At 53.8% G+C, this 12,756-nt stretch overlaps 4 protein-coding genes across 4 annotated transcripts; 3 read left to right on the top strand and 1 right to left on the bottom strand.

Annotated features, from left to right (window-relative positions):
* Nucleotides 1-497: 497 nt before the first annotated feature.
* PODANS_0_1250 (uncharacterized protein) lies at nt 498-2,041 on the top strand (the record flags this gene model as incomplete). Its single annotated transcript, XM_001903135.1, has 2 exons — nt 498-589; nt 679-2,041. 2 exons carry the CDS (start codon nt 498-500, stop codon nt 2,039-2,041), a joined length of 1,455 nt encoding a protein of 484 aa, XP_001903170.1.
* Nucleotides 2,042-2,524: 483 nt separating this feature from the next.
* On the top strand, nt 2,525-3,805 carry PODANS_0_1240 (uncharacterized protein; the record flags this gene model as incomplete). The annotated part of the gene is made up of 1 exon (XM_001903134.1): nt 2,525-3,805. The coding sequence occupies one exon, from the start codon at nt 2,525-2,527 to the stop codon at nt 3,803-3,805; it is 1,281 nt and encodes a 426-aa protein (XP_001903169.1).
* Nucleotides 3,806-6,735: 2,930 nt separating this feature from the next.
* On the top strand, nt 6,736-8,484 carry PODANS_0_1230 (uncharacterized protein; the record flags this gene model as incomplete). The annotated part of the gene is made up of 1 exon (XM_001903133.1): nt 6,736-8,484. One exon carries the CDS (start codon nt 6,736-6,738, stop codon nt 8,482-8,484), a length of 1,749 nt encoding a protein of 582 aa, XP_001903168.1.
* A 942-nt stretch (nt 8,485-9,426) lies between these two features.
* Nucleotides 9,427-11,378, bottom strand: PODANS_0_1220 (uncharacterized protein; the record flags this gene model as incomplete). Its single annotated transcript, XM_001903132.1, has 2 exons — nt 9,427-10,652; nt 10,745-11,378. The coding sequence occupies 2 exons, from the start codon at nt 11,376-11,378 to the stop codon at nt 9,427-9,429; spliced, it is 1,860 nt and encodes a 619-aa protein (XP_001903167.1).
* Nucleotides 11,379-12,756: the final 1,378 nt, after the last annotated feature.

The raw sequence follows: 12,756 nt of genomic DNA, 5'->3' as shown, positions 1-12,756 counted from the left end.
TGGTTGGCGGAGATTTCAGAGGTTTCCCATAAACAACGCCTGACGCTTCTTCGGCTCTCGGTCCCATGCGTTCCTGGACTTGCTCCACCTCCACATTGGCAACCTGAGATGGCGCCCCGGATGACCACATCTCATGGCCCTTCCGCCGTGTTTTGTTTCTTTTCGGAGCCTGGACCGACGGGACCTTGCTTGGGTGGCGTCGCTCGGAGCGATCTTCCTCGTTGCCCAGCCCAGATGAGCTGGCCATGATGGTGGGCTGGTGCGTGTGTGGGTGTTTGTCGCCCGCGTAGGAGATTTTCCCCTCCAGCTTCAGGATCGTGCTCCCGTCGATCCGAAATGGGTTCCCCTTTGACCCCAAAGGCAGTTGTGTGTGTGTTGGATTGGCATAAAAGAGGGTGCTCCTCGCTGTTGATGGACTGTCTCTAGAGCTTTGGCAGCCCGCACCGCTCAATCCATCAAAGTCAGAGTTCCCGCAACAGCTCCGTCCACCCATCGCAATGGCCAAGAGACTCCTTCTCACGGCTGCTCTGGCAGCCACCACGTTGGCAGCCCCTGTCATCGAGGAACGCCAAAACTGCGGCTCTGTCTGGTAACCACCCCTTTCCTTTCCCAAACAACGAATCTCGACCTAGCTTGTCCCCAGCCATGAACTCTGTGCTGACCACTTTTGCTTTACAGGAGCCAATGTGGCGGCCAAGGCTGGACCGGCGCGACCTGCTGCGCCTCGGGCAGTACTTGCGTTGCCCAGAACCAGTGGTATTCGCAGTGTCTTCCTGGCAGCCAGGTGACCACCACGGCGCAGGCCCCTTCTTCTACCCGCACCACCACCAGCAGCTCCAGCCGCCCGACTAGCTCTAGCATCTCGACCTCTGCTGTCAACGTGCCCACCACCACCACCAGCGCGGGGGCATCCGTGACGGTTCCTCCCGGCGGCGGTGCCTCGTCCACGGCTAGCTACTCGGGCAACCCCTTCCTGGGTGTCCAGCAGTGGGCCAACAGCTACTACTCGTCCGAGGTGCACACCCTGGCGATTCCCAGCCTCACCGGGCCCATGGCCACCAAGGCGGCCGCCGTGGCCAAGGTTCCCAGCTTCCAGTGGATGGACAGGAACGTGACGGTCGACACTCTCTTCTCCGGCACCCTGGCCGACATTCGTGCCGCCAACAGGGCCGGTGCCAACCCTCCCTACGCCGGCATCTTTGTCGTCTACGACCTCCCCGATCGTGACTGCGCTGCTGCCGCTTCCAACGGCGAGTGGGCCATCGCTGATGGCGGCGCTGCTAAGTACAAGGCTTACATTGACCGCATCCGTCACCATCTCGTCCAGTATTCCGACATCCGCACCATCCTTGTCATCGAGCCCGACTCGCTCGCCAACATGGTGACCAACATGAACGTGCCCAAGTGTCAGGGTGCCGCCAACACCTACAAGGAGCTCACAGTCTACGCCCTCAAGCAGCTGAACCTGCCCAACGTCGCCATGTACCTCGACGCCGGTCACGCCGGCTGGCTTGGCTGGCCAGCCAACATTGGCCCCGCTGCTGAGCTCTTTGCTGGCATCTACAAGGACGCTGGCAGGCCCACCTCTCTCCGCGGCCTCGCTACCAACGTTGCCAACTACAACGGCTGGAGCTTGTCGTCAGCTCCTTCGTACACCACCCCCAACCCCAACTTTGACGAGAAGCGCTTTGTCCAGGCCTTCAGCCCCCTCCTCACTGCTGCCGGCTTCCCCGCCCACTTCATTACTGACACTGGCCGTTCCGGAAAGCAGCCGACCGGCCAGCTCGAGTGGGGCCACTGGTGCAATGCCATCGGCACTGGCTTCGGCCCCCGCCCGACCACCGACACTGGACTCGACATTGAGGACGCCTTTGTCTGGATCAAGCCCGGTGGAGAGTGCGACGGCACCAGCGACACCACGGCTGCCCGCTATGATCACCACTGCGGCTTCGCCGATGCCCTCAAGCCTGCCCCCGAGGCCGGCCAGTGGTTCCAAGCCTACTTTGAGCAGCTCCTCACCAACGCCAACCCTCCTTTCTAAACTCGACTCCAAAGGGAAGAAGAGAGAGAGAGAGGGAGAGACAGCATGGCTCTGGGCAAGCGGGATGAAGTGGAAGAAAAGCTTCTAGAGTTTGTTGGTGGTTTAAATTTGAGGGAGAGTTCATGTTCTCGTTGTACATATTTAGTTACCTAGATACATGCATTGATATGCATATAGTCTCATGCCCAGACAGCCCGAATGGGGCATGTTGGGTTGCTGGGAGACACCGAAATAGATTGTATATGCCTGTACTTGTCCGCACTGTGTGGTCCCTTTGTCGTGCTTGATAGCTTTGGTGCGTCGGTTTCCAAATCCGGCCACACAATCGCGTGGTTCCTGCAACAAGGACCCACGGCCATCGTGCCTCTCACATGTATCTTTGTAGTTCAAAGGTCTTGATAAACCCCAAGTTGTCAGGTAGTACGTAGCGGCGATTCAACAGCAACACTGCCCACCTAGTTTCGCTACCGAGCAACCACGAAAATGCCGAAGACACCAAAAACGCCAACACCGACCGTGTCGCCGAAGACCCCTTACCAAAGGCCTAGAAGTTCAAGAGGGGATTCTGTGAGTTCAACCAGTACCGATACCGTAGCTTCTACGAGATGGGACACGATCGCGCAAGCGCTATTGGACACTGCGAAACTCCCGCCCATCAGGACTCGTCTAAGCCAGGGGCTGCCACCAGGATGGGGCAAGAGATACAAACGAAACATCGTGACCCTTGTAACGAAGTACGACCAGGAGGCCAACCTCAACATAACACCCGAAAAACTCGTAATGAGGCGTGCCCTCGTGGCGTTAAGCCACCAAGATGCGTACAAGTGGTCTGCTAACAACCCCCCAACGGAGGATCTGAAATATTTCTGGACGGACGAGGACTCGGGCCGTATTTTGGAAGGCGTTGTTTTTAAAAACGTGCATGAGGAGTACCAAACCCTGCTGGAGAAGGTGCATCAAGAGAGGAGTAGGATTGCCGAGGACGTGGATGCTACGATCAGCCCCTCTCGCACACTTGCCCTGCTCGAGAAGAAGCTCCGGAAGATAACACATGATAGTCAGCAACAGGTGCACACCGCCGTGGAAACCGTATTGGAAAATAGCACACTTGGGCTTGGACAACTCTCGCTTGGGTCACCAGGCGGCAGCAAAACGGAAAAGCTGCAAAAACGAATCCATAAAAAGACAGAAGAGGTCGAACGGTTGCGACAGGAGAATCAGAGACTACAGGATGTGATGGCGACCATGAACCCGGATTCATTTGAAAGGTATCGCGGCTATGCCATTGATGTCCGGACCCGCGCCGTCATCACGTTTATGAAAAACAAGACGAAGTATGAGTATACCGCCAATGCTAACGCTGAAGCGGCCCGGGTTGCCGTCAGAGACTGTATGGACCGGGTCCCAGAAGAAGATGGCGCGCAAGAGATTGTCGTGCCGCAGCCGTTCTCCACAGGCACATCTGCCATCCGCGCAACGGCCTTATCTAGACGCTTTCACGGGGCCGACTTTCTCATGGACTGCGAAATTGTAGCTGACAAGCTGGCTCTGGATCGCCACGGCGAAGCGGCGCGTGATACTCTCAGTCCCGTATTAGTCTACCCCCCCCAACCCCCGAACGGGCCGGACTTCATAACGGTTTTCGGCATGAATACCACACCACGGCCCCCGGCGGATGAGAGGAGCTGGCAGATGGTGCACGACCAAATCTTCAAAGCCATGTATGGCCTAGAACCCGTGGAGGCCAGGTACATTCGTAAGTGATCTCGTGACCAAGATCTTATGCTGTACTTGCAAACAGAAACTAACATAATGCCCACACCACAGGTGAATGCTTGCACCATGGCCGCACTGACAAGAATCGAAATGGTCCAAATCGCATAGCGGCCCGAGAGAAGCTGATGAGCCATGCTAAATTCATTGAAAAATATTTCAATGTCGCCGAATTCATTTGCTTCAACTTTAACACGGCGCACGGGCAAAACAGCTGGAGTCACACCGACCATTCATGGAGGGACAATTGGCACACCCTCAGAGGTGAGGTAACAGCCCAAATCTTTGGAAGGCCCGCCGACAATAGGCGTCCTCTTTTCCATGACTACGTAAAGATTGTTTGCGCGGACATGCCAGCTGTATAGTGAGTCCACTCTTGGTGTGTTGTGTTGTGTCGTCTCAGCTTGCTGATCGGCTTTTCCAGACTGGGGGGCTCAGACAGAAACGGAGTGGAATGAGGAAATGCAACAACTGGATCAGACCAGGTGGGACGTGTTCAGGTTTGCCTTTATGCTCTGGGTCCACCGGGACATACACGCCGGTAATCTTGCGACTTCCTATGTTATAGACCCGGCAACGAAGAATTTTGTCCGGAAGCTGCCAAAAGATGTAAAGACTATAACGTATATTATAAGCGAGCGACCAATATAAGCGAGCGACCACCTTTTTCACGCGACGCGTAACCTCAACCTCAACACCTCATTTTCTCAACATTCCAAAATGCCATCTACTTCAAAGGAAGCCCATATAATCTTAGCCCTTGAGGCTCTTCGAAATGATAAAAATCTAAGTGTATTAGCTGCAGCCAAGATATATAACGTCGATCGCAGTACGCTTAGACACCGACGCGCCGGCCGGCCTGCACGACGCGATACTACGCCCAGATCGAAGAAGCTTACTCAATCCGAAGAGGAGGCTATTGTTTACTATATTATTGAGCTATCTACGCGAACTTTTCCACCAAAGTTACGTGGTGTGGAAGATATGGCCAACCAACTACTGCGCGTACGCGACGCGCCCCCTGTTGGTAAGCTCTGGGCACACAACTTCGTCAAACGCTAGCCACAGCTCCGTACGCGTTTTACATATAAATACGATTACTAGAGGGCTAAGTATAAAGATCCGAAGGTTATTACCGAGTGGTTTACGCTCGTACGGAATACCAAAGCTAAATACGGTATTATAAATAACGATATTTATAACTTCGACGAAACTAGGTTTATAATAAATATTATCTTCGTAGGTATAATAGTTATAATCTCGGACGGCTTTAGTAAAGTAAAATTAGCTTAACTTAATAACCGTAAATAAATAACGGTAATCTAAGGAGTTAATATTTTTGGCTAAACTATCCTACCTTTTATTATTTTAATTATATAATACTACTTTACTAATTAATATACCGAATATAATTTACTATTTACTTAACGTATTATAATTATCAATAATAATTAAACTATTAATCCGGTAAATCTAAATTAAATTAAGTACTTCGATTATTATATAGCGTCTCGTACGAAAAGCAAATACCGGTTATTAATCCTCGATAATTACGAAAGCTACTACTTAATTAAATTCAAACGTTACTACTAGTAAAATAATATTATTACGCTTTACATGCCTCTACACTCCTCCTACCTCCTCCAGCTACTCGATATTAGCTGCTTTGGGCCGCTAAAATAGGCGTACGGCCGCTAAATCGAGGGCTTAATGCGCATATATATTAACTATATAAGTAAGCTCGAGTTTCTTTGTGCCTTCCGCGAGGCTTTTTTCGCCTTTATAACGGAGAAGAATATATAGGGTAGCTTTATAAGTATTAGCTTTATATTATACGATCTAGAGAGGGTACTTTCTAAGCTGGATATAAAGCTTCGTACGCTAATACCCCCATCCTTAATGGCCGGGCACGGCACTCCCTTGAGTATTCCAAATACTATAAAACCCCCGAGAAGCCAACTTATACTCCACGCTTATCAAGACTCGCATTACCAACCATCAAAATAGCTCCCCGACTTTAATATTAGGTACTATAGATTAATTTACTAAGGGTACGATAGCTGTAATGCACCAAGTGGCCCTCTTACAGGCAGAGGTCTCTTCGCTCCGTAAGGCCAATGAGGCACTAAGTAAGCGCCGGAGAGCTAAAAAAACACGTGTACGGCTCGGAGGATCACTTACTGTGCAAGATGCACAGGATCTACTGGACCAGAAGGCCGTGGGTGGGGAGGCAGTGGAAGAAATACAGCCGGATAGCGGTGGTGCAGGGGGGGGCTCGTACGAAAGTTCAGTGCTGTGGTGTGTGCGGCAAGCCTGGCCATAATGCGCGCACTTGCCAGGAGGCTATAGAATTGTCTGATTCAGCTATTTCGGATGTAATTATGGTTGCTTCTTAGTATGGTTGTGTAGTAATTGAGGATAATGATATAAAGGTTGTGAAAAAGTGGTCGCTCGCTTATATTGGTCGCTCGCTTATAATATACGTTATACCTTTGGAACGAATTCAACTGGATCATTCACCACGACAAATGGGTGCACGGTTTCCGCAACGATCCCAAGCCCCCGGGTCCCAAAGCTGGGTGGCTTTCACAAGCGCGCCGTGATGCTTATATGTTCCTTCATCCTCGCCCGCTAGAACCTCCTAAAGGCTATGCACTTCCTCCCAAAAGTCAAAAATGGCATCAACAGCAACAAAAGGACCTGCAGACCTATTACAACGCCAAGGATCACTCAGCTCCCACACATCCTACAAACCCCCCAGCCGCTACAAATCCCTAGGTACCTACCTAACCAACTTAGGCAAATACCAACCTCAGCCGCACATCAACGTGTTCTTCAGCCGGCTCTTGGCAGCGGGGAGCCGACCTTGGGGTTTTTGTATTTGCCGTTCTTGATACTCTTTCCACTCCATCACGCCGCACATGATGAGCGAGATGGACGGGCTGATACCTGCCGTGGCCAACTTGAGTGTGCAATCCTCCCTTCGGAGGAAGCCGGTGAGGCCTGCGTCGAGCATCCCGCCGCCGCCGACTTTCTGTGCCGAGCTTGAGGGCTCGATGCCAACGACTCCACGGCCTCAAGCTAGTGGTGATTTCGATCAGGGCCTGATTCCGGTCGAGAGGGAGCCGCCACCGGACCATGAGGGGTTGATACCTCTGCACGCTCCCCATTCAGCAGCAGTTTCCCATGCGGGCCCGCCATCTACCACCGTCGGTGCAGGTCTTCCCTCGCCGTCCCAGACCCCTGGTATTCCGGGTGTTGTATACACACCTGCCGCCTACCCGTCATGGCCTCAGTCATACGCTTCCCACCATCCTCAACCCGCTCCGTTGGTCTCACCCACACACAGTCTTCCCACTCCGTCAGTCTCCAGCACCACATCACCCCCTCCCATACCTGGTAGCCATTCGTCAGGCCAGAAACTCGGGGACTTTGCCAGCTCGGTATTCAGCAAAGAAACGGTCAAGTGGAGCAAGAAGACGGCAAGCCGCTTCGGCGGGGCCCTCAAAAGCGCCGCCACGAGTGCTCATGAGGCCGCGACAAAAGCCCAGGTGGCTGCGGTGCGGGCCGCTGAGCAGAGAAGACAGAGGCAGGCGGGCATTGTGGTCCCCCAGCAGACGACAAGCCCACAGCCGCTGTACACACCACAGTACTGGGCTTCTTCACACCACCACGCACAGAACACGGCATCCCACCAGCAGTCTGCTATCCCTTTTGTGCCGCCAGCGCGCCAAGATCAGAGCCAGAGCCAGAGCCCAGCCGCACTTGCTCCTGTCTCACAGGGCCAAACTCCGCACGTCTTTGCCTCAAACCAGACACCCTCTTCACCTCCACCACCGCTGGCAAAATTTCGCTATCCTCAGATATCAGCTTCGCCCTTGTCTCTTCCCTCACACCCACAGCCGCACTACTCACTTCCCGGACATCACCTTCAACAACACCAGCAGCACCAGCAGCAGCAGCAGCAGCAGCACCAGCACCAGCACCAGCACCAACAGCAGCAGCACCAGCAGCACCAGCAGCAGCACCAGCAGCAGCAGCAACATTACTTGCACCACCCCCAGCCTGCGCCAACTGTTGCTTTGGTAGGGGGATCAGGTGGAGGAGGCTCATTTCTTCCGCCGCCTGCTCCCACCGGCCCCTCAGCTGGTTCATGGCAGCAGATCACAACCGCCGACCCTACCACACTGAATAAAGGCATCAACGCGCCCGGGTCTGGGGGAGGTAACAGCTCCACCCTCAAGACTGTCGGGACGGGCATGACAGCGTTGGCTGCCGTTGGGGGGCTCACGAGACTGCTGATCGCCGCCAGCACGGGAGAGGACGTGGGCGAGATGGATTTTGGTAGCGGGGGTGGTGAGGAAGCCGTTGTTTCCCCAGACTCTGGAGAAAGCTGTGAAGCCCCGGGAGAACAAGGCGATGGGGCAGGTTACCCAGACACTTATGGCGACGCTTCCCACTCCCTGACAAGCTCTTATGCCGATCATCAGGAGGCTTTGCAGGCCAATCATTTTGCCAACATGATCAATGCCCAGGCAAACGCCAATGCTCTGTCGTACGTCTCGGACACCACGACGACGTACGGCATGAGCTCGAGCAGCAACCTGGTCAGCGATCCTTACGGATATTCGCACTATATCTATACCCCGGACCCAGCGAGCTGTATTTGATTTTCTCTGTTTCCCCCATTGTCTTGGGGGTTTTCATCATCAAATATGGTGTTTATTGCGACATTGTTGTCGGGTATTATGTCTGGTGTCTGCAAGGTGGCCTTCAAAATGCTTGCTGTCCACTGTCTCTTCCCTCCTTCTTTACTCATTCCTGGCTGTTTTCCCCTTCCGAATATGGTGATTGCTCATCTAGTATTTCAATGGTTCATTTTGACGTTTATTTTCTGTTTGGGATAGTTGCAGACTAGGAGGTGCTCTCTGATTTTGAAATATACTCCTTGATACGCAATACGCGAGATATACACTTTATGCGCCTTCGTGTGTTATGTATTTGCGTGGGTTATTGACCCACGCCAATGTTCTGTGCAGGCAAAAAGGCGAAAATGTGCCCTTCTCAAAGTGCATCTTTGCACCAAGGTGGCACGGAGCGGTTGATCCTAGAAGAATTTTGGATATAGGCTATCACAGGGTCTCTGATTTATTATCCACCCTCGTGTGTGTGCTTTATCAACTGTCAACCTCAAGTTGTTTTCCAGCCATACCGAGCGTCTCTCGCCATCAAAGAGAGCCTTCCTTCCTAGAAATCCGGTCGGTCTATTGAAACCTGAAATATGAAAACCAATCGGCAAAAGAAGTCTGCGACAAGGAAAAGAGGCAAGAAGGGAAGAAGCGATTGTACTGTGCGGAGAGAACAACCGATCAAAACCTCGGAAGACTTAATAAATACAATAAAGATGACTCAGGTAAAGGAATGAATAGTCTGTGGCGTGGGGGGTTGGCTGAATGATACATAGAGAAAAATGTTGATTGTGTACGTAGGAGACGTGTGGTTGATGAGGATAAATGCTTTTGGAGGCCTGGCCTTTGCTCGATCCATATTCTTTTTAGTTTGTTGTGGGTACAGATAGGGTAGCAAGCCTGCTCCCCGCCCCTCGGTGCTCTTCAATCTGACATCTTGACGTCGCCATCTACGCCCACCGGCCCCTGAACACCCATTGGGGAAGATGGCTGGGAGCTCTCGTTTTTGTTTTGGTTCTCGCACCATTCCTCAACAGCGTTCAGCGTCATGTTGAGGACTTCGGTGATTTGCGTCATAATCTGGAGAGACACCTTGGCCAGCGCCAATGCCGAGTGTGCTCTGTGACGGATTGCTGCTGCTTCGTCGCCACCTTCCCTGGGCGCGTCCGGCCCTTCTTGCGACGCCATGAGCTTCCACTGCGCGGGCAAGCTTATCAGTCGACGAGCCACAAAGGCCTTGACATTATCTGGCAGGGCACTCGCAGCGCATTTGTTGACCATATCGACCGTCGCTGCGCTCGTCTTGGTTATGCCGTCAACGAGGGTCATGATGCGTGTCGAGAGCTCATTGTGACTGTATTCGTCTTGGCCATCCATGGCAACATCTTCGCGATTTGCCGCGATGGAGCGATCATACTCCTCCACCGCCTTGGTCAGGCTCTCGAAGAAGTCAGTGATCCGCCCGTTGGTGTTGCCCAGCACCCCGATGAGAACCCGGAGACGCTTCTTGCTCTCATCCTGCATGGCAACGCGGAGACTGGACGTCGTAACCCACAGCTTATAGCTCCCAGACTCTTCATCCTGAGAGGTCGGCCCCCTCTGCTCGTCAGCCCTCTCGGTGTAGGCCGGCGACCTCTGGTCGTCATAGGCAGGCAACGTGTCGACCGTGCTGACCGAGGTGCGTCGATCCTTGGAACCTATGTCAAAATCGGCCATGACGCGGGCCGCGATGGCTGATTCTCTGTCCGTGTCCCCCTTCCGTCGCTTCACTCCCTGTCGCCCATCTTCCAAGTCGGACGGTGAGCGCTGCTTCCTGCCCGGCTTCTGCAGCCACCACCTGAGCCCGTGGCCGCCATATCTCCCTACAGTCTTGGCGACCGGCTTCACGACTCGGTCCTCTATGTACTCGGCATTCCTTCTGAGGACGGGCGAATAGTTTTTGGAGTTTGTATAGGCCGTATTGCAGACCGACGTGGCACTTTCTAGATATGACGCAACAGGGGCGATGCTGGGGTAAGACGTAGTGATCAATGACAGCAGGGGCTCCTGCTGTCTCTCGCTGGAGCTCTCCTGGGAGTTGGGCGTGCCCACTTGGTACGCCTCGGGAGTCCGATTGCGCCGGCCGTCGCTGTCGTGGGGCATGGTGTCCACTTTTCCAGGTACCAGATCAAATTAGCTTCTAGACACTACACACACTGGCGCTGCCTTGACACATGTTGAAGTACAAGATTCGGGCACATACCTGTTCGCAGGCGCCCCAGAGCCTCGGCGGCGGCACGCACCCCCGGGTCATCGAGGCTGACGCTGGTAGCCCTGTGGTGACTTGGTTTGCCGCTGGTCACGTCCGCGTTCATGGACGATTCGGAACCCTGCACGTGGCTCGGTGTGTAGTATGTGGTGAAGGGATTCAGGCTCGGCCAATGATTGATGGGGAGACTGGGAGAAGCGATCGTCTTGTTTGTGGTCGCGGGGATTGCTGTCGATGTGCTCGCCGTAGACAGGGGAGAATACGAAGACTCTGAGGCGGCAGACAGCGAGGGCAGGCGAGGGGTCTGCGCGCCAGTGACGGAGGAGAGTGACGGCAGAGTTTGCGCGGCCCCAATGGCAGGCTTCTCGTGCGGCGGCTGGATCGGGGCCAGCTCGGCAGTGTGGTGGGGGAAGGATCGCGAGGTTGGGTCGCCTGGATGGGAGATGGGCGGTAGCGGCAGGCTGTTTAGGTGGGACGGGTGCATCGTCAAAGTTGGTTCGTGGAGCGCCGCTGGCGTTGAGCGGCGCTCGTAGTCCGGATAGGAGGCAGCGGCACTTGCGTCTTGTGATTTTAGCTGCGAGGGTGTCGGGGACTGCGACGGAGGAGGCAGCACCAGCATGTGATCCATGTTGCCGGAGGTGCCCTTCCCAGCAACGCGGGCCTGGGTGCACAACCGGGGGCTCCTACTGCAGAGGCTATAATTCAGCGGATTCGCTGCTAAGAGACCGTCGTCATTTGGAGGAGTCGCAGGGCTGAGGTTTTGCTGGATGGTTCAGAGAGACCAGACCGCGAATCAGCGCTCCGCCTGCTCGGGACCTGTTCGCTGGAGATGGAACTTGGATCGTCGGTGTCAGATGCTACAAGCGCAGGGTAGTAATAGCTGGAGAGCTGGTGCTGGTTGGGGAGCGGACGTGCGGACGTGATGTGGGAGCAGGCGTTGGCAGGAGGGGAGGGGAGGAAGAGTAACAGATTGAAGAACGAAGCAATAATGGTCAAGCGACTGGGAGGGTTGGGGGAGGGGGGCCGATAATATCAATGAATGAATGAATGAATGAATGAATAATCAAGCAATTCAAGCACGGGCAAAGAAGACCGGCATTAGCTGACCGGGGTTCGGGTTAGACACTTGGCAATTGGCGTCAGGCGACTGGTAGGTGTCCGCTAGGAAGAGAAGCCGCAAAAGGGCAGTAGGTAACACTAGGTGGTTTAGTGAAATAGTGAGTGATTGATTGGATGGATGGAAGGGGACGGATTGGGGAGGGGCTTCTTTGCTTCTTGGAAAAGGGTTGAGGCGAGAGAGCGGGCAGGATTTTCGGCAACGCACCCTTCCTTCCCTCCATGTGAGCCTGGGGATTTGCACATGCTCCCTCCCGCAGGCACGGGCACGGGTGCGCTACCTTCAATCGTGCCTGAACCCACACTACTTGTCAGGCCTTCAAAATCGGCACTGGCCATGGCTTCCACCATGGTCAGGTTCGTTGATTCGCAAATTCCGGTTGATTCGTAAAATGCACTTTTGGCTGCAAATGTAGCACGTACGTCAAATCCATATTGAATTGTCACGGGTACTGAGAAGGCGCCTCGTGTGGACGTATCCTTCTCTATACCTAGTAGTGCATGCCTCCGTCCATAGTCCACGGGACATAGTGTAGGTAGGTACATAGAAATGAAAGAGAAAAGCCAGCCGAATAAGATACGAAAAAGAAACAACCAAGACGTTGCCATTGCTCCACCAAACGTGGGTAAGGCGGGGTTCTGGTTCTGAGCTTCTCTCGAAGACGGCCTGTGCAACACAGACAGGGTAGCAGACACGCAGATAGCTTACGGAGTGTATTTTACTTTTACATACGGTACCGAACACACGTCATGTGCAGCCCGGCAGAAGCTTGACGCACAGTCTTCATCAAATTTGCTGCTTTCAGATGTTCTGAGTGCGAAGAAGAAGGTCAGATAGTGAGGTGCACTCAGTGCCTGGCAAGGAACCTGTTTCCAGGTGGAAAAGCACA

The sequence above is a fragment of the Podospora anserina genome, chromosome 2, assembly GCF_000226545.1.
Source record: "Podospora anserina S mat+ genomic DNA chromosome 2, supercontig 1".
Classification (NCBI taxonomy): Eukaryota; Fungi; Ascomycota; class Sordariomycetes; order Sordariales; family Podosporaceae; genus Podospora; species Podospora anserina.
Note: the sequence above shows the minus strand (reverse complement) of the source record. Positions and strands in the feature narration are given on the sequence as shown.